The following is a 26,695-nucleotide window of genomic DNA, read 5'->3' on the forward strand; positions in this document are numbered from 1 at the left end:
CAAAGTGAAATTTACAAGTTTTCCCATGGGAATACTTCAATGCAGGGAAAAAAGAGAAACACTGACTAATTTCCATACCTCTATATGGAGATAATTTTCTGTCACAAGTATACCATTTGCATAAACAATTTAAATTACAATCAAAATAATACACACTTTAAAAAGTACACAAAATAAGAAGACAAAAAAGGAGAAAAGAAGATATACAGCTAATATACACTAGGATTCTGACCTCCCAAATCCGACTATAATGAAAAGTAAAGTAAAAAAAGAATGGAACCATTGCAGATTAAACTTTTAAAACCCCTATTACAATTATTAATAACTATAACCACAAACTATTGCCTTATTACATTCCTTATCATTCAGAAATCCATAAAAGGATTCCAGTCTTTCAAAATGTTTGGAACTAGTTTATCCTTTGACCATTACTTTGACCATTTGATTCAACTCAACATTCTTAACAATTCATTCTTCCATTGCTGGTGTTCAGCCAGTTTCCATATTGAAACCAGCACTACTCTTGCTGCTGTTCTTATGTCTGTATAAAAGATGTCATCCATATTTATTTTCTAGTTTCTTTATCCGTAATGACCAATAAAACACTTGTGACAATATTACAAAATCTACCCTTTTTGGATATGTGTGTGTGTGTATCTTAGCCCAGCAACTTTTTACATACTTACAAATCCACAGCATAAGCGAAAGGAGTCTTCATTTTCTTGACATCTCAATATGGATTTCAAATATTCTGACATCTTTTGACAGTGTATTTGGGGTTAAATACCACATATACATTATCTTGTACAGCTTTTCTTTAAGTGACTGCATAATATAAATTTTATATATTTGGACCACATTTCCCCCCAATGTTCCATATGGACATTACACTGAAAATTTGAGAGCCAGCTTATCATGTGCTTTTTAAAACAAATGTCTATCTGTAGTTTCAAAAGCTGTTCACAGGACATCCTCCACGGTCATGGTGGGTTTGTTCCAAGACCTCGTATGGATATCTAAAATCATGGATAAAAGTAAACTCTGTGTTTTCATAGAATTATAGAATCACAGAGTTGTAAGAGACTACAAGACCTATCCAGTCAGTCAATCAATCAATCAATCAATCAATCAATCAATCAATGATTTATTATGGTCTTTGACCAGCACAGTGACCTATCCAGTCATCCCCAGTCATGCAGAAACACTCAATCAAATGACTTCCGACAGATAACCATCTTGCCTTTGTTTAAAAACCTAGAAAGAAGGAGACACCACCACATTCCAACACAGTATATTTATCATCATCATCATCATCATCATTGGATTGTTGTAGGTTTTTCTGGCTATATGGCCATGTTCTAGAAGCATTCTCTCCTGATGTTTTGCCTGCATCTATGCCAAACATCCTCAGAAGTTGTGAGGTCAGACTTTGTACAGGGCTTGAGCAGGCTTGTGCAAGGAGGTGTGGTCAGCCAAATACCCTGGACCTGAGCCATATACAGCCCTTATGGCCAGGAAGTTATTCTTCAGACTCATGTATATACATGAAGTACTTTCATGTATATACATGGCAATTGCGTTAGCTTTCAACCTTTTTTTCTCAAGGCTTATCATGCTCAGTTCCATAAGCCATTCCTCATAGAACATCATTTACAGACATTTCATCATTTTGGTCAGCCTTCTCTGACATGTTCCAGTTTGTCAACATTCTTCTTGAACTGTGATGCCCATAACTGAACAAAGTATTCCACGTGAGGTCTGACCAAGACAGATTAGAGTGGTATTATTACTTCTCTTGATCTAGAGACACTATATTCCTATTGATTGCCTATAATCATGTTGACCTTTTTAACTGCCACATCATACTGTTAAGAATGAAGTTTGGTGAAAATATTATCTGAGCAATAAAGACAATGTACTCAGTCTAAAAGGCCCACACTTTAGTAAGTGCAATAATAACAATTGAAACACAAAGGATTAGTAAATTGTGTTGTGAGAAATCATCCATTTATTTTCACTAAAATAAGCTGGTTACTATTTTTCTAAAAAACATATTCCATTTCTTTACCATTTTTGGTAATCACTTTACATCAACTTTTGTTTTGCATATATGGATACATTATTCATGTCAACTGCTCTCTTACTTCTCCACTGGTGCTAATATAGATTTAAGGAATGACAATAAAAGGCTCCATATAAAAACTAAAGTAAGAGACTATATCAATCTCTAATTTAATGCCTGTGGTGCAGCTTAGAAGAGTGAAACTCAGAACAAGCAATGCATCTAAGACACACAACAGGATTCTGATAAGTTTTTGTATCCTTGAGGTTTGTAATGAACATTTTCTGTTGCAGAACAGATAGTACAATCCATCCACAGAAAACAATTTCATCTATATTTGGAAGCTAGCCATATCCTAGATCTAAATCTGAATACCATCCCTAAAGGCCATCAGAAAGATTATACCATGAAGGAAATTTTCAGCAGGTTCTTTTTTAAAATGATGTGTTATAACTCATTTCTTACTTAACTTCTAAATAAAACACAAATCAACTTTCCTCCTGGAGGGAAACAAGACCTACAGCCACTTTCCATAACTTTCTGTTATAGAATAACATTATCACATCTTATTCCCAGACGTTATGCTACTGAATGTTCGCTGTAAATTTGCTGATAAATTAGTCAGCAGCACCCTGAGGACTTTTAGTTGCTGATCTAAAAATGATCATATTATCTGTAACAATGTTGATAGAGAAGATGACTGTTTTCAAGGCATCAAAAGAAACTATCCAAATTTTAAGCTTTTCTACCATGTCTCGTGTAACATTCCATATCACATGTGGAATCATTTACTTGATTAAAATAGCAGCGTGCCTTCTTAAATATATCTGATTATGCAGCATGCAGCCTTAAATGTATCTGGATGGATCACAACAAGTTTAGGAAGGCAGAAAATCATTACTAGTAGATAATCCTCAGGATGCTGCCTGCTTTTAAAAGTTGTTCCTCCATACAAATGGTTTTAATTTCCATTAAATATAGAAAAATATTAAATTCATGTGCTCTTTACATGTGCTTACACTCAGCTGAATAAAAAAATATAAGAAAAACTTGTTAACCCACTAAATATTTTGTTATTTGAAAATTCATAAGCACAATTCCATTTCCTGACTGGTGATGCACTTTTTGTTTGGGAAGGCCATTTGCCAGAAACAGTTGGTAAGGAAAGATTGACTTTACATGCTATCATACAACACACTAAAGAGGAGCAAATGCTATTTAAAATTGGTCCCTGTCTTGTGCAGGTCTCTTTCTCTGCAATGGCTCCCTTCTCTCCCTCTTTCTTAAAATGTATGCAGGGTTAGCTGGTGTTTCTAGGAGGCTGAGTAAGATTATTTGGCTCATTTGTGCTTTACGTGTTTTTTTTTAATTACTATTATTGGTTTAATCTTCCACAGGTTGATCCATGGTAAGGTTCATTTGTATTGGGTGTTGTTCGGCTTGGAAATAGTAATTGGTACCAATTTGACAATGATGTGCAGGTGGAAGATATTAGAGACATGGTGCTTGTGTTTCTGGAGTCTCCTTTTCAGATAGCCTAGGTCAGAGACCAGCACTCTAGGATTACAAGACCCCATGTGCAAGATGTGGCTATATCTTTATGGTCAACCAGCTATCCAAAGGCACTGGGAAAACCATCCTACACTCTTTGTGGTGTGACTGTGGGTGAAGAAGAGAAGTTTTGCTTCATTCCTTTCCCTAGGTTAGGAATATCTACTCTGGCAGCCTTTAGGTCTTTAGCTTGGGTAGGTTGTCGCTGCACATTAGTTCCCCTCTGTTGATCATTTTCATTGGATTTCATAAATGATTGTTCTAGTTCAATTAAGCTTTTGTGTCTGCCTCTTTATTTCTTCTTTCTTTCTGTAAAAATGTCAGAGAGGAGGTAAAATAATTAAAGGTGTAAAAATCTTGCTCATGTTTAATTTTCTTTTTTTAAAAAAATCCTTGAGTTATTACTGTCCTGAAAATAATGAGATATTTTTAAATGTTCTCTCATTTGCCACAGCCAAATTCAGTAAGTGCATTTTCTGCCAACATGAGGTGTAACCATTAAAAATGAGGAGTCTACTAGAGAAATAGGACAGAAACTCTGATTTAGCAGTGAAGTTGTTCCATACGCAGGAAAACAAATCCAGTTTGTGGATTGAAGATTTGACATTCTCTCTCATTTTTTTCCAAATAATGTTGTTTCTTTCCCAAATATGACAAAATTCCTGGATCATGTTAATCATGTTAAGGTATCATGTTAATGTATCAAAAATAAACTGAAATGAATTTTTATCTATTTTATCTATCTCTAAAGAATGATTGGGATTTAATCAAAACCAACATTAAGCCTCACCAATGTTGTGAATCAACTCTAGGAAGCCCTAACACAAATTATGTTAATTCATGCATTAATTCACATTCCGCATTTTACGCTGGAGCAGGACATTGGATTTACCTCTAAGATAATATTTTTTAAAACTAATTCAACTAATTAGTGCTAGTTTATTGGGTGACCTTGGGCTTGTCTCCATCACTCAGCATAAACTGTGTTCCAGGATGGTTTTGACGAGAGGGCAGTATATCATCTGGATAGCTTTACACATAGAGTAAGATAAACCTTTTCTAAATAAAAATCTTTGAGAAAGTGGAAATTATTAAACAATATGGACAAATATCATGAAAATAACTGGAACATTATGTGAAGAAAGTTTTAAATTATATTTCAGACCTGCTAGAATACTAAGCATAAACTCTGCAACTCAATCTCTCACATTTTTAGATATGCATTGGATTTGCAGACCTTTAAGCTATATTACACTTCATGCAACTTAGCGAATTCTGGAGGGAAATCTATAGCCTTATATTTTGCAAGAGGCTATTTGCTATTACATTTTTACTCAATGTAATGTTTCCACTGGAAATCTGAATAAAATTCAGAACTAGGAAAGTGTGCTAAATCTTAAACTAATATATATTCATTGGTAATGCAGCTATTGATTCTTGAAACTCACTTGGGGATAAATATTCTGCTATATAACCTACAGATGCTCAGTGGAGATAGGAAAGTATCTGAACATATATAGCCATTAGAAAAGAAGCTATTTTTATAGTGAAAACTAGATTTGTGGATCTTGGACTTCAGGACTTTTGATATTTATTAGAAACTGAACAAAATGCTAGCAGAACCCCAAAGTAGGTGCAGAAAGATGTCATGGCATTAATAAGATTGAGAACCATCTAATACCTCTCCTTGCCAACTTAGGAATCTAATACAAAAGCACCTTGAAGAGATGACCACCAAACTTCTCTGAGTTAGATTGTCCCACTATTGAATGGCTCTTGCCACAAATAGTTTCTTCTTAATGTTTAGTCTGAATCACCCTTTTTCTAGTTATAGCCCTAACCTCTGGAGCCCTAACCTCTGGAGTAGTATAAAACAATCTTGCTGCCTCTTCTGACAGTTCTTCATACACTGAAGATTAGCTATCGTATTATCCTTGAATCAATTTTTTCCTAGCTAAGAATACCCAGATCCCTCAAATATTTCCATACCACTTATGATCTTGAGTGTGTTTCTCTATGCAAATTACAATATTGATCCAATGCAGTAAACCATAACTAAAAAGATAGAAGGAACATGGAGAAAGTCCAGAGTAATGCCAGTGGTTGCTCAAATGAGTCAGACTAAAGACAGATAGACTAGACAGGAAGAAACACAAATTATTTTCATACTTTTAATTGGTTTGGCTGCTCTGGGTAAGGCTGGTATCCAATCAGATAGAGTTAATTTTGTCTGGCTTCCATAACAGTCTTCTTAGTACATGTGCAAGTGAGCAGAATCAAATGTGAACTCCTAGAGAGTGGAAGTCACTTTGAGAGAGAGATAAGGCTATGATAATTTTGATTAGGGATGAATGGACAAGGATAGAGCAGATTTAATTTTCATTTGGGTTTGATAAGAATTCACCACATGCACCAATTTCTTTCTATCTGAGATAGGAGAAGCTTGTTTTTTTTTTTAAATGAATATGAGAGTTCACAGGTTCACTCATCCATTCCAGGCTCTGAATACTTTGTTCATAAAAGTCAATATGTACATCATGCCATCTGAACACTTCATTAGCATTACTATCACATGATATTAGTACTATATTTTTAATGTCTATGTGGCAAATATGTTGAGATCAGATGGTCTTTTGCTTACTGGGGTGATTTCTTATTACTGCTGGGTGAGAACTTTGCTTCAATGTACAATCATGTACAAATTTCTTTATATTCATTCTAATGTACTTCAGGAATTCGATACATACCATTTTTTCAAAGACTAACTGATTGAAAAATAAATGAATGCATAGTCCAGGCTACCAGTCTGACTCTGGCCACACTCCAAAGTGCTGACTTATCTGGTAGATAATATCTGATAGACGATATCTTTCTATATGGACCTTCCTAAGCTTCTGAGATCCCAAGGAGAGGCCTTTCTCTTCTTTCCACTTCGTTTGGAGGCATGATTGTTGGAGATGTGAGATATAGCCTTCTAGTGACTGCCTCTAGGATTTAGAATATTAAAACCCCACTATGCCCATTAATGTTACCATATGTTTTAGAAAAAATGGCATTCATAACCTTTTGGAAAAGGAAAAAAATATGTCAAATGTGAATCTCCATGAACATCTGGAGATCACCTTTTGAAAACCACTTTGCATATTTGAGGGAATTTTCTACATGCTTTTCAGACAAAAAACATTTCCATAATATTTATATATATGAGGTTTGGGGCAGCCTGGTGGACACATGAGTGAGCTCCAGAGTCTTTCTTCTTCAAGCTAGAACAATAGAAACTTTCACGGATCCAAAATGCTGCTCCAAGGGAGGAACAGTTCTACAGTAACAGTATAATGCAGCTCAAAACAGGCTTGAGAGCAGGATGTCCACAAAACATACAGTCACAATATGCACTGCAATATGCATAAAGAGAAAAACTGCTTTTAAAAAAAAATCCAGGAACGTCTAAGTTCTTTCAAAAAATGTGCTGCAGCTGATCTTGATATATCCCAAATCTATGGAGAAATTGTTTTGCACAAAGTGCAAAACATATAGGAGACAACTTCCCCCGCAGAAACGCAGTAAAAGATGCCAAAGGAGTGGGCTGCCAAAAATGGTCCAAGGGCAGTGCTGGGCAGCAGGGGGCTAACTGACCCCTTGGGAGGGAAAATTGACAATGTCTACCCCTTTGTGTAAATTTCCCTTTTTTCACCCTTATGCCTCTGGTGCACTGATGGGAAACAGAAAAATAACTCTGTGAAGTGGATGGAGGCCAGGTTCAATGTAATCACTTTCCTGGTTTTGAACCGGTTCTGGACTTGTCAATCTATGATAATCATCCTGCAGTAGAACAGATTCCTTTTAGTCCACTTCCAAACTGGATTATATTGTCTGTGTAGAATTGACCTAGATTGATGAGTGAATTCTTTTTCAAATACACATTTTAATAGTGATAGCATATTTCTTGAGCACAAATGCAGCAACAGTATAAAAACAGAAAGTATAATATGAAATACCTTCTGCAGACATTTCAGGAACAGTGGCTTCATAAGGTCCATCCAAAAACTGTGGCCAGTTGTCAGCCAGAGAGCTGTCTTGCTTCTCTAAGTCAGACTTCACCTGGAAGAAAAATGAGTAATACGCTGATTTCCAAGTAGTATTAAAACAAAGTAGTATTGAAGTATTTGATGTGATAATGACATTATTAATAATCAGCGATGTGTTTTAGACATTGATTTATATTATACATAAAAATAAACAAAGGTATGAATAACATGTAAAATGTGGTGATGTGTCATTTTAGTTGCAAAAAAAAGATGCTTTGCTTCTCTGCAAAAATATCTTTGGCAGCAATTTCTACCTGTTGCAAAAACTGGGACTCTCAATATTTGACAAATATTGATATTATCCTTTCTAGAATACTAGCACAATAATCATTTGAATTTGGCAGCCATTAGGAGTTAGCCCAGGAATGCTTGTCATGGTTTTTTGAGTGGTTGAATTGCAAAAATGAGAAGCTCAACAACCATCAATAAAATATAAAGCAAATCAAATATAATTTGCTTTGGCTATTAATGAGAAGCACATTTACCCAAAAAATCCCTCAAAATGATAAACACTGATTCTCAAATTTATGAAAAGCCAGTTGACTGAAATAAAAGCTTCCAATCTGCTCTCCATTCTGGATTTAAATCTCTAAATATGCAAAAGTAAAAGAAATGTAAAACAAAATTAGTAAAAGATGTTTTTTTTTTCTGATGGCACCTAACACCCCAGCAGTTAGCAAGGTTTTACAAAAATCATGATAATAAATGCTGGAAACGTGGGAAAGAATTGGGGACTTTTTTCCACTCTTGGTGGTCCTGTAAGGAAATCAAAAAATATTGGGGGGAAATACACAATCACTCTCAAAAAATATAAAAACTAAAATTTTATCCAAGGCCTGAATACTATCTATTTAATTTGACAGATTTTGAAATAGGGAGGAATAAAGTCAAGATATGCTTTTACTTGACTACTGTGGCAAGAACTCTTCTAGCTCAGAAGTGGTGCTAGAAGAAATCCCAAAGGTGGACTCCTGGATTATAAAACTCATGGACTACATGGATATGGACTCCCTAATCTTCTTAATTCAAGATCAGAAAGAGAAGCATAAGACGAATTGGGCACCACTTAAAGAAGATCTTCATAAACTACTCTAACTCTGTTCAGTTAGAGAAGTTTATGAGAAAGACTAGAGAGAAGAAAATCAGGTTAAAGCTGTGAGAGTTTGATGAGGAAAATAAAAAGAAGAACTTTATTTTTCTACCCTGCCTCCATCTCCCCGAAGGAACTCGGGGCAGCTTACATGGGGCCAAGACCAAAGCAAAATACAATTAAGGCAAGCAATAATGAATTAAAACAGCATAAAACAGCATAAAAACGGCATAGCAATAATAATAAGCATCAAAAGCAACAACAGACTAGTTTTGGAGGGGGAGTGGAAGGATCTCTATGTGAGCTGGTTGAAAGATAAGGTGGTTTGATAAGGTGGATAGCAATGTATAATAGGATAGGGAATAACTGGCAAAATAGGGAAAGATGAAACAAACTCCCTGTGGAATGGACCGGAAGACAACGATCCCTCAACCCGCAACCCTTTGTATTACTGTCCCTTCTTTCCCTCCACCTCCACCCATTATGATACACACACCCCTTGATGAAACACAACATATAAACTATCTACAGACCCACCAAGAAAATCCAACAAATGCTATGTTCAGCAAAGGACAAGAGGAATCCTCTCACTTCTGCAGGAGTCTACTGTATACCATGCAGCTGTGGACAAGTCTACATAGGGACCACCAAACGCAGCATTGCCCAAACACGAATCAAGGAACATGAAAGGCCCTGCAGACTACTTCAACCAGAGAAGTCAGCCATAGCAGAGCACCTGATGAACCAACCTGGACACTACATATTATTTGAGAACACAGAAATGCTGGACCACACCAACAACCACCATGTCAGACTACACAGAAAAGCCATTGAAATCCACAAGCATGTGGATAATTTCAACAGAAAGGAGGAAACCATGAAAATGAACAAAATCTGGCTAACAGTATTAAAAAAAACTCTAAAATTATAATAGCAAAACAGCAGAGGAAACAATCAGGCACATCTAATCACCTCTCAACAAAATATTGCCCAAGGCACTGCCAGGCCATTAAATGCTAATCAAGGTGGTCACTTGAAACATTCACACCTAGCTCCAACAGACAAGAGTTCTTTGTCCCACCCTGGTCATTCCACAGGGTGGAATATAAACCCATTTTCCTAGTTCCAACAGACTTCACTACCTCTGAGGATGCTTGCCATAGATGCAGGTGAGACGTCAGGAGAAAATGCTTCTAGAACATGGCCATATAGCCCGTAAAAACCTACAGCAACCCAATTTGGCTTATTATTATTATTATTATTATTATTATTATTATTATTATTTCTTACTCGTCTCTCCTCATGGCTCACAGCAAGTTTCAAAACAAAATATATAAGAAAAGCTAAAACACTACAAATAAACACACTAAAACATATCTCCATAAAAGTTACACACCAAAATGTATCTCCACAAAATACCAACTAAAACACATAAAACGGAGATTAAACAAAGGATACTTAAAATCATTGTTGAAAGACTGGGTAGGCCTGCCGGAAGAGATAGGTATTTACATGGTTTTAAAATTCTGACAGCTAATTTAGCTGTCAAATTTCTTCTGGCAGGTTGTTCCACAGTCGTGGGGCAGCCAATAAAAATGTTTGCTTTTGGGATTCCCCCCCCCCCCCACACTCTTTTTGGTATATTTTCAAAGCCATGGATGGTATTGCTCATACTTTTAGCCTTCTACAAGTTGAAACACTACATCTGTTTTTTACATAACTCACTGTTCATTTTAGAAAAGGCAAATCTTCAATAAGTTCAAAAGTTCAACATGTTTTGTGACCTTTCCTTTTAAAAAATAAAATGGGTACCAAGTATGTAGATGCAACAAATATAATGTGATTCTGTATTAAGTTCCCTTTGAAATGAGACATCATATTTCCACAATAGCTTTGACTGGCTGTGAAAAGTAATTAATGTATTTTGAGCACTTCACCCTTTGGGCCCAATTAAATTTTAGTGCTAGTTAATTAGTGGTTAAACTTTTTGCCATCCGTTCAGCGTGAACATCGCCTTGCAGGAATCTATTGCTGAGATTGAGAGATTAAAAATGGCTCTAGCTTAATTTTTGTTTTGTCTTTTGTAAAAAAAGGAAGTAAATAAAAGCAACAGAGAAAAGAGAGAAGAATCCTAAGAACATTAGTAGGCAATGTATATTTTAAGCAGGTTGGGGAAAAATAATTGCTTATTGTGCCAAAACCATGTGAACGTAATGAACCATGCAGGTTCACTGAGCTTTCTTACTGGTAAAAGGATTTAGCATTAATCTGTTTCATTAAAATTAATGAAGGGTAAATCAGTGGCTACTTAATGTAATAGAATACCCAACAAAAGCATGTTGGTAAACTCATGCATTGTTGCTCAGTGTGGCAGCTCTGATGCAAGGCCGAAGAGGAAGAGGAAGAAGAAGAAGAAGAAGAAGAAGAAGAAGAAGAAGAAGCTACAAAGCAACAAATGTGAATAAATGAGCCCTTAATTTTACCTCAGAAGATGGAAGGGAATTTTCAAAAACCTTTGTCCATAAACTGCTTGGTATTTTTTTTCAACCAGATGTTGTCTCCCTTTTTTTACAGAGCACTCGTAATAAAGAACTAGAAATAAATAAATGCTAATCACATCTTTGCTAATAAACCTTCTAGCTGATAGATGATAAAATAGCAGCTATGGCAGAATTTTCAAGGACCCACAAAGATAATGTTGGTTAAGTTTCCCTTTTCCTGAATTGTGAAATAAAAAAATGTCTCCATGGGTGCTAATGTAGTGAGACTTTTGCTTCCTGATAGTTCTGTGTATACAAACTTTGCCTCATGCTCAAAATTACTAAAAGTATTATGTATGAAATAACTTTCAGGCTGTATTTATAAATAGTATTTGAAACATAAATAAATTTCATGTTCGGATTTGGGTACCATCTCCAATATTTCTTTTTTTTTTTTTGTTAAAACTGTTTATTTTGATTATGGTACATAACAGAAAAGCAAACCATGGCAAATCAAATATAATCAGGTACCAATATTTTTGACGTGTACATGCCTATCTGCCTTATTCAATCAATCAGTTAATTTTGATGTTATGTACAAATTATTATCAATTACATATCTTAATACACATAAACTTGCAATTTCTGGCTGTTTTCCACTGCTTTCAGTCAGAGCTTAATATTAAATTTTTTCATAACATTCAGGAAATCAGCACATGGCATTTTACACACATACCCCAGCCCTTACACTCAACCCAAAACCCCTATCATGAACAAACTAAACCCTCATCCCCACACCCGTGCACCCTTCACCATGACTTCCCACACCGAAACACTATGAAGCCTTTAAGCCTATTTATCTATCCTTATTCATGGTAAACCTAAATTCCTAATGGAGCTCCTCTATATTACTGACTCTCTATTCAGATATGCCATGGCCAACTTCCATTTTTCTAAAAAGTCCTCATTACTCTTATTCCTCCTGTTATAAGTTAGTCTGGCCATTAGCATATATTCTCGCATTCTTTCCCTCCAATCCTTTTTGGTTAGACCTTTTTCCCCTTTCCAATCTTTGGCTATGGTCAATCTTGCCGCTGCAAATCTATATTGATATATTTCTTGGTCCTTTTGATTATTGTTTTTTCTCTGTAGACCTAGCAGACACAGTCCTGGGCTTTTTTTAATCTTTTTATGTAGCATTTTATTTGTCTCCTTAATTACCTTATCCCAAAATTCCTGTATGATCACACAGGTCCACCACATGTGGAGAAATGTCCCTTTCTGTTTCCTGCACCTCCAGCAAATACCTTGTTGTGATTTGTCTATTTTAGCCAATGTAGCTGGAGTGATATAGCATCTGTAAAACATTTTGTATTGATTCTCCCTAATTGAACCCGATAAAGTAAATTTGAATTCTTTGTTCCATAGGTATTCCCATTTGTCCAATTCTATTGGTCTGCCTAGGTACTTGGCCCAGGATATCATTACTGTCTTGACTCTGTTGTCCTCCAAGTTATAACTTAGTATGTATTTATATAATCTAGAGATTAACCCTTTATCCCCCTTTTTCCATATTCTTTCCAATTCTGATTCTTTGGTTGCAAATCCAATCCTCAAGTATTTTTTGTACCTTTCATGCAGTTGGTGATTGTTGTGGTTCAGCACCAACTTGATGGGAATGGGAGTGAGGAGAGTGCTGGGATTGAGAATAGTGCAGATGTGGGCTCTCAGTTTTCTTCCCATGAATTTAGAGACAGGCAATTTAGAGACAGGTCTGTGTCTTCAATGTTTTCACAAGATCGGAATGTGGTTGATAAGACAGTTGCTGGGAAGCAAGGTCAGACGGTTGTTGGGATGCAAGGCCGCGCAGGACAGGTGGTGCGAAGGAGTGCGCGGCTGGCAGAGAAGTGTTGACCTCATCTATGGGAAAACTGCTCGTTAAGGCTTGTTTGATGTTTGCTGTTTTGAGGTGTAACGTATAAGTAATCTGCCTGGACATTGATCCTGTGTTAGTTTCAACGTTGCAATATGGCTTGCAGTAGCCCAGTTCGGGGGCTAGGGATTTAGCAACGGCCTGCTTCATGTAACCTTAAGCTGCTTCCTGGTTTGGGCTTCTTGTTTTGCTTCATGTCTTCTGCTTAACCTCCAAAGGATTGTATTGGACTTTTTACCTTGTAACCACTGAATTTTTTACTGCTTTTACTCTGATTGTTTCAATAAACTTCCTACCTCTCAAGATTGGCTGGTTTTGTCAGAGAAAGCAAGGTGAATCTATTCTGAGGCACAACAGTGATATCAAAACCAATCATTAATCTCCAATTCTTCCTGCCCTTTTAATTTCCACTTTTCATTTTCTCTAATAAGGTATTCTTTATATGTTCTTGTTTCTACCCTTAAGGTTGGTCTTGTGACAGCTTCTAGTGGCCTCAGCCAAAGGGGGTTTTTGGGTTCCATACCTTTTCTGTATTTTTTTCCAAATATCCAATAGTCCCCCTCTAATTATATGTTTATTAAAATCTTTATTTAATTTATCTCCATTATACCACACGTATGCATGCCAGCCGAATCGTAATCCAAATCCTTCCAAATCTAGTAGGATCTTGTTTCTAATTTTATCCATTCTTTCAGCCAGGACATTGCTGCAGCCTCATAATAGGTCCTTAAATCGGGTAAGCTTAGCCCCCCTCTTCCTTTATCATCAATTAAATTTTGGTATGCTATCCTCGCTCTTTTTCCAGCCCATCTCCAATATTTCTGATGTACATGTAAGTACATCAGAATACTTCTGATTCCTAGTACTTCAGATAAAAACTACTTAACATGTATATGTTTCTGTATTTGTCAAGTATGTAGACAAAGCCTTATGAGAACCATCATGTCACAATTATATAGAGATGCCCAAAATCTAAGCTCTATTTACATAAGAGGTTCTGTTGTTTTTTCAACATCCCAAAAATAATGCAGGTGGGTCAACAGTTATCCATCTGTAGTAGCATCCAACTGACAGATATTGAGGCCTAAATTAAACCTGGATCAGATTTACAATTCTTTTAAACTACTGCAAATAATTCTTATGGAAAATAAGGACAAATGCGGTGCTTGTGATCTGTATCACTGCATATTCCAGTATAAGTTGGGGAGCTAAATTTCTTAAGTATTTCATTATAATTTCAAAGAAGCAGTAATCAGGTATCATTGCAATCCTTTTTTATTTATCCTGTGCTTATTCCTTAAGTGGGTGCCCTTTATCCCCAAAGGGGGTCAAATCAGCTCCATGGCAGCTGCACAAAGCTGATTCAGGTTAATACAGGCCAAGGTAATGTAGCCTTGAACTGCATTAACAAAAGTCATGGGTTGCTCCAATTTTTCTGCAAGAATCTAGAATAAACTACAACTTTAGGCCCCTGTAAATACTTGAATTGGTTCTGAGATAGAACCAACCACAACTATTTAGATGGCCATCTCTTATTCTCTGAGCTCAGGTGGAAAGGAGGGGAAAAGGAAGTGGTGATTCCTTCTCCCCTCTCTGATTGCTCTTGCACCCTGCCCAATGGCATTCCAGGTGATGAGTGTCTGACACTAGCCCTGTCTCACCTGAAGGCTGACACTATATTGAAAACAGAAGAGGGGCAGTAAAGGTGGATGTCAAGCAGTGCTGTACTAGGTTCGGTGCCTTCTTGCCTCTGCAGTGGCCTAGGGGCTGGCAATAAAGCTCTGCAGTGGCCTAGGCATTGGCAATAAAGCTAACACAGGAATAATTGGAATTTGACACTTTGGATTAGCTCTGAAATAAAGTATCCATGTAGAACTGCCCTCAAAAGTCTTTTAAGTATTTATTTTTTGTTTACTTGAACAAAATATCAAATGTTGCAAAGCACTTGCCTGTGATACAGGTATATGATATGTAATACAACTAACTTAATCATGTAATGTTCTACACATTGAATATGCGTCAATTTAAATCCTTGGGACTAGAAATTTCTTGGATTTTGGTGTTTTGAGGATTTTAGAATGCCTGTATTTGTATATGTGCACATAATAAGAAATCTTGGAGATGGGACCCAAGTCTAAATACAAAATAATTTATGCTTCATGTACACTTATATGTGTGACTTTAAAATAATTTTATACACAATATTTTAATAACTTTGTACATGAAACAAAGTTTGTGTATATTGAACTGTCAGAAAGCAAAACTGTCACTATCTAAGCCACACATGTAGAAAGTATTGGAGTATTTCAAAATTCAGAATTTCAACAAGGGTTCTTCAACATATACAACTTTAAAATGAGGTTAGTAGGAATAAGTCAGAAGAATAATGCCATTTAGTTATGGCTGATTAACTTAAAAAAGGAAATGCTTATAAATAACTCACTATTTGTAATTATTTACTGCCAAAATTCAGATGTATTCCTACACATGTCCTTAGAAATGTTGCAGGAGTCCAGCAAGCTTGTTCACATGTCAGGTCAGATTGAGACAAAGCTTAGTGAAGTAGATAGATACTAATCAACACTTTAGTTCATTGCTAGAATTCTAACAAAATGTTACTGTACCTGTCCTGATATCAAAGGCTGTTTTAGTATCTGTTCCTCATGAACAACCGGCATCTTGGAAATGCTCCGAGGTCTCACAAAAATGTGTTCCATGTCCTCACCATTACATCTGGGTATGCAGAGAAAACATGGACCAAACTGAGCCACTGTCAGAGCCAAAGAGAGCCATTTGCCACAATGCATGCTGAAATTTTGTTTTTGGTCAATAGACATCTGTAGGAAGACAAAAATATATATCTTACAAAACAACAAAAATATTGATTTTATGTCAAATTGAAAGCTCAGTTTTCACAATTAGTAATCTGTTCTATTATTAAAGGAAAAAAATAAATCTGGATTATTGTTATTATTACTATTATTGAAAAAATCATCCTCATGTATTTTCTTAGAAATGCATAAATCTCTTATAGACACAATTGGTACAAAATGGAAAGATATCTTACAGTACATTTATCTTATAGATTAATCTTGGTAATTCCTATAGTGTATTCTAACAATAATTCATTTCCCATATCTAAATTTAACCCAAAATTCACTTTGTGCTGAACACATAAGTTTTATTATTAGTATAGTACCTACAAACAATTTTTGCCAATTACTATACATGGGATGACACTGAATACACATTGCAATGAATATTTCATAATCACAGCTCGAGAAAAGTTACTTTTGTGAGAGGAGAAGATACAACTTCTAAAATCTATCAGACATGTGTTTATAATCTCCTATGATAGCATATAGTTCTGCATGTAGAACTATGCTGAGCCTTTGCCACCCACTGTGCCTACTGCAGAATGACTGAAGTTCCCGGCCCATGACTATTCATGCCTGGAGGAAAGAGGGGCATCGTAGTGAAGCAATTACATTATCTGCTGAGATAATAATTTTTCATCTGCTATAGGGACATAGCAAAAGATCCTGAAATCTCTATGTTCTCCTCAAGGCATGGAATGGTCATGAGAGAGGTACTCACTGTGGAGGGAGAGGGGAAATACCAATTTCTGCATCAACCAAAAATAGACACATGCAAGCAGAAGTTTAGTTTACACCTGTGTGTGCTAATAAAAGGATGACAGTCCCAATGCCGAGTTAATACATCAGGCACATACATGCATCCAATTTTTCCAGTTTTTAAGGTTGAACACTATTAGTGAAATATGTACAGGGTATTCATAAAGTCTTTTTACCATTTAGCAAATTTATTACAAGGGAAATTGAGTTACCTTATGACCTCATCAGACAAGCTGATTTGCCTGTTGTATGCCACTTGCTCTCCCAATTGCAATGGAGCCCATTACATAATGCACAGAGACTTCAAGCCAGGCTCTTTAGCGAAAGGGGACAGATAGTGGCATATGCCACCATGGCAGCAACACGGCAGGCTTCCCATATTACCTTTTGTGCAGTCAGGAAAGCTGGGAGGTGACGTTTCCTCCATCATGGGATGGGGGCAGAGGTAAGTCAGGTAATGTGAGACATGGAGCAACGGGTTTTCCACACAGCTCTCCAGGACCCCATGGATTCATGGCCCATGGATTCATCATGCATCATGGTGATGCATGTTGAATCCATGGGCCTTTGTGATAAGGTTCTTAATCAGATTTGTTCTATTTATGTACTCAGTGGTTATCAATGTTTTTAATCACATTGCATTTGTGTATTTAAGGTACACTGTTGAAGAAAGAGGTACTATAATAATAAAACTTTACTTATAAACTGTCCTCTCTCCCCAAGGGGACTCTGGGTGGTTTACACACAAAAAGACAAATGTTCAATAGCCAGACAAATGCAAAAAACATTTCAGTAATACAACATAATAAAGAATAATAATAACAATGAACTTATTGCATAAAGGAATTAACATCGAAATGAAAACCTGGGTACAATTAATCACATAAAACAAGTTGCACTAATCACATATTCAACACTAAACCATCTCACATGATAAAAACAATTATAGTAGATGAAAATTGGCTGTTACAGTTGTTGTAGTGGTCATGGGGTACAAGTAGGTCAGCCAGAATTCCAAGTAAGATTAGTCTAGAGTATGCTAGTCCTCCTCCTCTTCGTACGTCAAAGTGCAGAGGTGTGATTTCAAGAGTTTTTTGAAGGAGAGGAGAGTGGGGTTGTTTTAATTTCTCTTGGGGGGGGGGGTTCCAGAAATGGGTAGCGATCACGGAGAAGGCCCCCCTCTCGTTCGCACCAACTGTGTTTGTGATGAGATTGGGTCTGAGAGCAGGGCCTCCTCCACTGACCTCAGTGCCCAGAATGGCATATATAGGGAGATGCAATTTCACAAATAGCCTGGACCCAAACCATTTAGGGTTTTATAGTTAACAATCAGCACTTTGTATTTAGCTCAGAAGCAGACTGGCAGCCAGTGGAGCTACTGCAACATGGGAGTAGTTCTCTCCCTGTATGGAGTCACAGTTAGTAATCTGGCTGCTGATCTCTGAACTAATTGTAGCTATCCAACTATCTTCAAAGTTCCAGAAACAGGTATGAGTCCAGGATCACCCCCAGACTGTGAACCTGTGCCTTCAAAGGGAGTGTGGCCCCATCTAGCATAGGCTGTAACCCTATACCCTGTTCTGCCTTTCCACTGACCAGGAGTACGTCTGTCTTGTCAGGATTTAGTTTCAACTTGTTGGTTCTCATCCAGTCCATTACTGATGGGAAGCACCGGTTCAAGATCAGAACAGTATCCTTGGCTTTTGGTGGAAAGGAGTAATAGCGTTGGGTGTTGTCTGCATAAATTTGACACTGAACTCCAAAACTCCAGATGATCTCTCCCTGCGGTTTCATGTAAATGTTGAATAACATGGGGTACAGAATTGAATTCTGAGAGACCCCACAGGCCACAGCCCAAGGGGTTGTACAGGAGTCCCCCCAATTCCACCATCTGGGTGTGCCCCTCCAGAAGGGATCAGAGCCACTGCAGCTCAGTGCCCTCAAGCCCCATCCCAGAGAGACAGCCCACAAGGATCCCATGGTCGATGGTATTGAAAGCCGCTGAGATGTCCAGGAGAACCAGCAAGGACACCTCTCTCTCCCCCCCCCCCCCCCAGCTCTCTTTGGAGATCATTCACCACAGCGACCAATGCCATCTCAGTTCTATAGCCAGGCCTGAAACCAGATTGAGATGGATCTAGATAATCAGTTTCATCCAAGAAACTTTGGTGTTGTGAACCTTGCCCGAAATGGGGAGATTAGACACTGGCTTGTTGTTCAATTGAGTGGGGTCCAGTCCTGGTTTCTTTAATAATGGTCTTACTACTGCCTCCTTGAATCTGATTAGCATTGTGCCTTAGGTCAAGGAGGCAATCACCAGCACTTTTACTCACTTCACCAGTCCCCTCTCTCGGCCGATTTTATAAGCCAGGATGGGCAAGGGTCCAGAGAACAAGTGGTCGGCCTCATTTCTTCCCAAGATCTTGTCCATGTCCACAAGTGTAGTTAAATTAAATGAACCCCTAAAAATGGCTACTCCTCAAGAGAAAGCACAATGTGTAAAGAGATTTTATAGACACCCTGTATTATCTATAGAACTTTCTGTTAATATACCATAGGACTTCAAGCATACGTGTCATTGTACTGGTGAAACTTCTTCACTGGTAGAACAGTGTTTTCTAATTATCTGATATTCTTACAGCCAGCTTCCTGAGGAGCCTAGGATTACAAGCTTATTTTACACATAGAAATAGTTTAAGCTTTAAGTCAATTTCATAGGTCATCTACACATGTGATAAATGGTTGCCAAAGTCCACACAATCACCCAAAGAGCTGGTATGGGAGCTGGTGGGTGTCCTTATTGTACCTCCCCAAACTGGCCTGGTAGACGGATAACATCTGCATAGCACAGTGGTGCCAGAACTGGTTTAGTGCTACTGGACTGCTACCCTTATCTTGCATCATACCTTTGCAGGACTATTGGGGACGGAAATGGTGGTGGTTGCCACTTGGCACCAGAAATGATGCTAGTGGAGTGATAGAGTGACATGAGAGAGGACGGTGAAAGGGGGAATCGTTCCCTCCTTCCCCCCGTCTATTTTCTAATCACTTCATCATTCCAGCCCTAATCACTACAGGCACCAAGTGGTGACCACTTCCACTTTTGTGTCTGGCAGTTGTCATTAAGGTCAGAATGACAGGGTATGACAATGTGCCTAGCTATTTATACTGACTCAAAATGCAGGCAAGCTCCAGAGCAACAACAAATCTTCACATCATACCATAACTTTTTAAATGCATGACAATGTCATCTCAAGGTGAATAGTCCTAATGTGTCACGGGGATGCACCTTGTTTCCATTCACTCCCAAACTGACTCCTATGGCCCATTTAGATGGGCCCCAAAACAACATTAGGAAATGTCTTTATCCTGAATTATTTGCACTACAAATCCACTCTATAATTTATATTAGTGAAAAATTCATTAATAGAAAAATTCCTTCCTATATTTTTCTTAGTGAAAGAAATGAGATCATATTTGAGTAACTTCCAGAACCCAATGTAACATTTTCAGATATTTCACAAATAATTCCATTGTCTCCTCAGCCCAGCAGACAGGTGTCATCCCTCAGTCCTGGCCTGAGGGAGAAAACATGTTCTGATGTAAATTAGCTGAAATTTTGATCATCCATTTTTGACAACAATGCTCCCGCACAACCTAGTTCAAGTGTGCTCTTGCAGTGCATGAAGATAGAACATGACAAAGGGAAGCTTGTTAGTACACTCTGATGACACTTGCTATAGATACATCTATCTACTTAATAAGCATACAGAATATGACATTATCTCCCTACTATAAACAGCCCACAAGGCAGGTTTTCAGTAGACAGCCATCAGTGGTTGAACATGTAAAGAGTATAACTAGTAATCTGAGTCAGTTGGATCAGTGATAAATGTGAGGAGCAGCTGTACTAAATCAGACCAATGACAGATTTAGTTCATGTTGTCAAGTATAGCCTCAAAGCTTTTCTCTCAGGCTCGATCAGCACTGCCCTATATCCCAGGACCAGATTCTAGATTATCTTCTTTGGATTCGATTATCTATTTATTAATCTGGGATAAGTAGGCAATCTGGGATCAGATCCCAGGATATAAGGCAGTGTAGAAGGCCCCTTCCACACAGCTGTATTATATTCACATCTAAATAGTACTCATGGGGAGCCACAAACATAAATAAAAACATATCATTAATATATTTATTAAACTGGTTTCCTTTGCAAAACACTGAGAATAAGATACAGATCAATTAGCAAATCTGGAATTGTTCACCAAGCAGTGAATATAGTATCATTCCCAATATATTGTAAAGTGAAATCCATTACACATAGTAATTACTATCACTGTTGTGTTGATTAATTATCTTTTCCATTGCTTTTCATATGCGTATTTCATTTTGCCGTCAATGTGAAGACAAGGCTGAGAGTGAGTTAAAAAAATGTATAGCAGAATGTTATGAGTATTGCTGTCATTCAGTATGTTTTCTTCCTCTGTGTATTGCTTGCCGCTTTTTTGTTTTTGTTTTTAAGGACACTAAGAAAAGCATCTAACAGTACTCTCATTATTATATAGGCACACTTTTCATTTCATAGAATCATAGAGTTGGAAGAGACCTCATGGGCCATCCAGTCCAACCCCCTGCCAAGAAGCAGGAAAATCGCATTCAAAGCACCCCCGACAGATGGCCATCCAGCCTCTGTTTAAAAGCTTCCAGAGAAGGAGCCTCTACCACACTCCGGGGCAGAGAGTTCCACTGCTGAACAGCTCTCACAGTCAGGAAGTTCTTCTTAATGTTCACATGAAATCTCCTTTCTTGTAGTTTGAAGCCATTGTTCAAGTCTCCAGAGCAGCAGAAAACAAGCTTGCTCCCTCCTCCCTATGATTTCCTCTCACATATTTATACATGGCTATCATGTCTCCTCTCAGCCTTCTTCAGGCTAAACATGCCCAGCTCTTTAAGCTGCTCCTCATAGATATTGTTCTCCAGACCTTTGATCATTTTAGTCACCCTCCTCTGGACACATTCCAGCTTGTCAACATCTCTCTTCAATTGTGGTGCCCAGAATTGGACACAATATTCCAGGTGTAGTCTAACCAAGGCAGAATAGAGGGGTAGCATGACTTCCCTGGATCTAGACATTATACTCGTATTGATGCAGGCCAAAATCCCATTGGCTTTTTTTGCCGCTGCAGCACATTGTTGGCTCATGTTTAACTTGTTGTTAAACTATGTCAAAACTATTTCAGCCAATGCTTAAAAAATCATTATGTTGGGCTAAAGCTCTCAAAATTCTTTAAACATGGTCAATGTTCATGCTGGCTGCAAGAAATTGGGATTCATAGTCCAAGGACGCTTTCCCTGGCTCTTGCTTGATAAGTCACATTCATTTCTTGATAATATCAGCAATGCATTTCACAGAGGAAACATAAGGCTTTTAACATTACATAGAACCACCATGGTTCCAGTTTAATTGCCATGGCAACATTCTATGAAATCTTTGGATTTATGGTTTACAGAAGGGGAGCATCGAGGGGGGGGGGCATTATATATCAGTGGCATTATGGCCTGTTGCATTAGAAAGCAAAATGTATTGTTTCTCAGATCCCATCACGCATTCTTTCTTGCCTGTTCTCCCAAAATTATCCATTTTCAGATTTATCACGCACGTGAGTACAGTTCCTGCTCAATCATTTAAAAACCCTTTGGGAAAAAAAACGTTGGGGATACTAGAATTTCTCTTCCAATCCTACTACTCCTGAGGAGACAGAGGGCCCCCCTTCTCTGGACTTTTCTCCTTCCTACCAATCTCACACGCTAGCCATAGAGCCAAGATTACTATAAAGGAAAAATGAGATTTCTGATGATTAAATTGATTTTTAAAAGTACTGTGCCAGGCTCATTAAGCAGGATTTTAGGGGGGAAATGGCAATGTTTGGTAAGAGACCACCCATAGGAAGGCTCCTTACTCAAAGTCATTCTCCAGGATCTCATTCTCCCAAAACCTTTAGTCTGGAGTTAGATCTACACTGCCATATAACCCAGTATCTGAACCCAGATTATCTACATTAAACCAGAATACATTGCAGGGTAGATTCATATAATCCAGTTCAAATCAGATAATCGGGGATCAATTACTGGGTTATATGGCAGTGTAGCTACAGTTTGAGGAACCTTTACTTCAACCAGTCAGTACTCAATTGGCAACTGTCACTCAAAGGACCTATTCATCGGTCACCTCTAAACTGTAGAATGATCCGCCAGAGAGATTTAACAGTTAAACAGACTGTCAAAATTTCAAAATTCTTCAGGCAGGCCTACCCAGTCAATTTTCATCTATGAATCTTAAAGTGACATTTTATAGCTATAATTGTTTTTTGTGCTTTAATCTTGTCTATGTGTTTTAAATTTGTGTTTTAAATGGATTTTTGTTTTTATCCATTATAATGTTTTTATCTATTTTATTTTAACTCTGTTGCAACTGTCCCAGGAAGGAAGATAGGAAAGAAGAAAAAGATGATGATGAAGAGGAAGTGGAAGTTGTTATTGATTTGACAGGTTATGAGATTGCATACTGGAAGTTTGCAAGGAAAGATGCAGAATAAAAGAAAGATGCAGAATAAAGACTTCTATTGTTGACCTCTAATGATGATGGCTGCAATATTTCTTCATTGCTAGTTTCCGCCTGTGGTCTACCTCCTACCGATCTCTGTATGAAAGAAATTAGCTGTGTGATTATTCCCACTGTGTGTGGGTTTCCACAGTGTTTGGAAAGCAGTATGTCGACCGGTAATATCAGTCCAGAAGCCTGAAATGTATCATTCTGTGCTTATTACAAACAAGAGGATGTCTCTGAATCCACTATATTCCAAATTACATTGTTTTACCATGAAAGCCAGATCCATCCACACTAGCAATGTCAGCCTTGGAGCTGTAGTTGCTTGCTCCCTAATAATATGAATTGGGAATGATAAAGAAATTGCTAGCCTGAAATTCCCATCCCACCCAACATAAGAACATGCCTTTTGGTTTTCTTGGTGTGAGCCAGTCAACTGAAAATGTGCTCATAATTAATTTGCCACCACAACTGATTAGACATATGCTCAACCAATGAAAGCTCATCAGCAGCACATGACTCCCTGGGCAACCTAAAAATGTGTCACTCCTGCAACATTTTAACCTAAATTGAAGTTTCCCACATAAAATCCAACTCTGTTTTCTGAATTCAAAACTATTCATTAGAGTTTGACAACACATGTTTCCACCTGTGTTTGCCAGGGCTTCAATATCTTTGGGACAGCCCTTTGTTACTGTTATGTTAACAATGGAAATAAACAGGAAAGCTTTTCACAACAGCTATTGTAGGTTAGCTCCATTTCTGTTGTCCTGCTGGCAGCAGGAATTTTTATTCATATAGTCTGAGTATCCCTTATGCAAAATGCTTGGTGTTCCATATACTTATGAGATATCTTGGAGAAGGGATCAAATCTAAACATAAAATTAAGTTATATCTCAATGTACGCCTTATACACATAACTGAAGGTAATTTAATACATATTTTAATAATTATTTGCAGTAAATAAATCTTGTGCCTCTATTCACAAGGACAATTTGGGATTCTGGAGAATTTCAGAAATCTGGATAAGGGATGCTCAACCTTGTAATGGTTTGATGGCCCAATTCCATATCTCAGAAGTTTTTCCACTTCAGAAGAAGGAAAGCATTTTCTTGTAGCAACAAAAAGAGACAAATTACACAAAGAACCAATTCTACTCTTCTGCTCTATAGCCAGAAGGCCAATAAGATAAAAAAAAAAAGATGTCATGAGAAATCTGGCTACAAATGAAATACATCACTTTGGTTGAAGGCTTTTCAAGAATGTTGAGCACTTTAGTATATTAAGACAAGACTGAACAGTAGTTCTGGAAGGATTTATTTCTCATATACCTCTAAGGTGATGCCCCATTTTAATGGCAACAGCTCTGTTACTATTCGTTTGTCATTGTGAGTAATATTTATTTATGTTGGTCATTTGGGTCAGACAAATGATTTCTGTTGTATTCAGTGTGGAATGGGTTTAATTCAAAATTGTCCTTCCACAAGAAGAATGGAAAAGGGGAAATACTGGAAATGGTGAAAAATAGTCCACACACAGGGTTATCCCAAGATGATGTTTGGCACCTTGTCATAGGTTTTATTTTTCAATGTATTTCAATTTTATTTTTCAGTTTCTTTAAAAGATATTTATTTAGGGAAAATAATCTTACTGGCTGGAAACAATTGGTTGTGTGTGTGTGTTATTGTGTCTACATCAGCTTCTCCAAATATCCACTGATCAGTGAAATTATTGACATTAGAAATGTTATAATCAAATAAGACTTGTTATATGTATGCCAGACTTGTAGACCTTGAACTTTTAAAACTGTTGTTTTGCCAATTCAGTATCATAACCAATGCATGACTCTCTGAAAATCCCAAACACCCTTTTCAGTTGTCTTAAATGTATCTATTTACCTGGAACATGATCAGGACCAAATCTTTCTTCATTGATGTTGTTCTTAACAGGAAGTATTCAAATCTGGAAAAAAAGAAGCTTAATGTAATTGATTATGCTGCTGATTAAGAATAACTTGTTTTTGAATAAAGATTCATGCATTATATTCAATCTGCCTTCCCATGAAGATTATACTTCAACAAAATAAAAAAAACTTACTTAACATTATATCTGCATGCAAACTGCATAAATATATGGGCATTTGGAATCTTTCCTTGAAAATTGGATATTATGGCAAACATGTTCATTTTGCAATTATTAAATAACTACTGCAAATACGCTTTATGTAAATATCTCAATCCATTAGCTCAATTAAACAAATACATGTAACGACTTCTAAAGAGTTATTATGGAAGGATTTGTACAATGTGAACAATCTCATGCATGCCAGCCTTTGCTTTTGTTGCCCTTAATGGTTCTTGATAATGAAATAATGTTGTTATTCATAATGACTTATCATACTAATTGTCTCTTCCTAAGCTTAGATGGCCTGATTATTGATAGAGGATAAGAGGCACTATTAATAGCTGGTTACTTCAAGAACAGAAAATGAAGAATCATTCAATAAACATGTAATCTGCAATTACAGACTCTCAAAAGAATCAATTATTCACATTTATTATTATGGAAAACCTAGGTAACAAAAGTTGTTGGCCATTATCTATTAAAAACTTTTAAAGATCTCTAGCGACAAGAATTACCAGTGCACCTGGGTGTGACTATGGCTTGTACAGTGTGAATGTTTCAGAACACAATTGAAATGCAGGCATTTTTCATGGAAATCCAATTGATGGCAGAATGTTTGACCTCCTGATGTGCTGAACCCCTAAAGTAGAGAGCAATAAAACTCTTGGATGATTAGGATAATGTGGAAGTGCTATTCTAATAACAGAGAAGAATTCTACCAGGAGGGTGAAATAGCTGTCACAGGTTCCCATTTTTGAATTAATACTGTGTGCAAGATGTATCTGTTAATAAAGCAGCCTTCGTTTAACTCAGTTCTTTTTGTCAGGTCTCATTATTTTATGGTTGGTTATTGAAATAATGATGGGATGTGTAATAACAATCAGCGTGGTGTAGGACCATGACTCTGGAGAACAACCTGGTTATACTGGATGACTTTGCACAGCTCACATTCTCTCAGCCTCAGAGGAAGGCAAATACAAACTTCCTCTGAACAAATTTCCTGAGAAATCCTCGTAGAAGCTTTGAGGATTACAGTAAGTAAGAAATGACTTGAAGGAGCACAATTATTTATTTATTTATTTATTTCCAAGATTTGTACCCTTTCCTTCTCAACCCTCAAAG

The 26,695-nt window shown here is 37.2% G+C and overlaps 1 protein-coding gene across 3 annotated transcripts in view; it reads right to left on the reverse strand.

Annotated features, from left to right (window-relative positions):
• Nucleotides 1-26,695, reverse strand: part of LOC132774691 (cadherin-19-like) — an 84,207-nt gene that overhangs the window by 36,294 nt on the left and 21,218 nt on the right. For all 3 annotated transcript variants that reach the window (XM_067467475.1, XM_067467473.1, XM_067467474.1), the window contains 3 exons: nucleotides 25,348-25,411; nucleotides 15,829-16,041; nucleotides 7,612-7,714 (listed from right to left, as the gene is read on the reverse strand). In XM_067467475.1, coding sequence (XP_067323576.1) covers nucleotides 7,612-7,714; nucleotides 15,829-16,041; nucleotides 25,348-25,380 — 349 coding nt within the window. In that variant the 5' untranslated portion in view covers nucleotides 25,381-25,411. The remainder of the gene's footprint in view (nucleotides 1-7,611; nucleotides 7,715-15,828; nucleotides 16,042-25,347; nucleotides 25,412-26,695) is intronic.

Source organism: Anolis sagrei, chromosome 4, assembly GCF_037176765.1.
Source record: "Anolis sagrei isolate rAnoSag1 chromosome 4, rAnoSag1.mat, whole genome shotgun sequence".
In the NCBI taxonomy this organism is placed as follows: Eukaryota; Metazoa; Chordata; class Lepidosauria; order Squamata; family Dactyloidae; genus Anolis; species Anolis sagrei.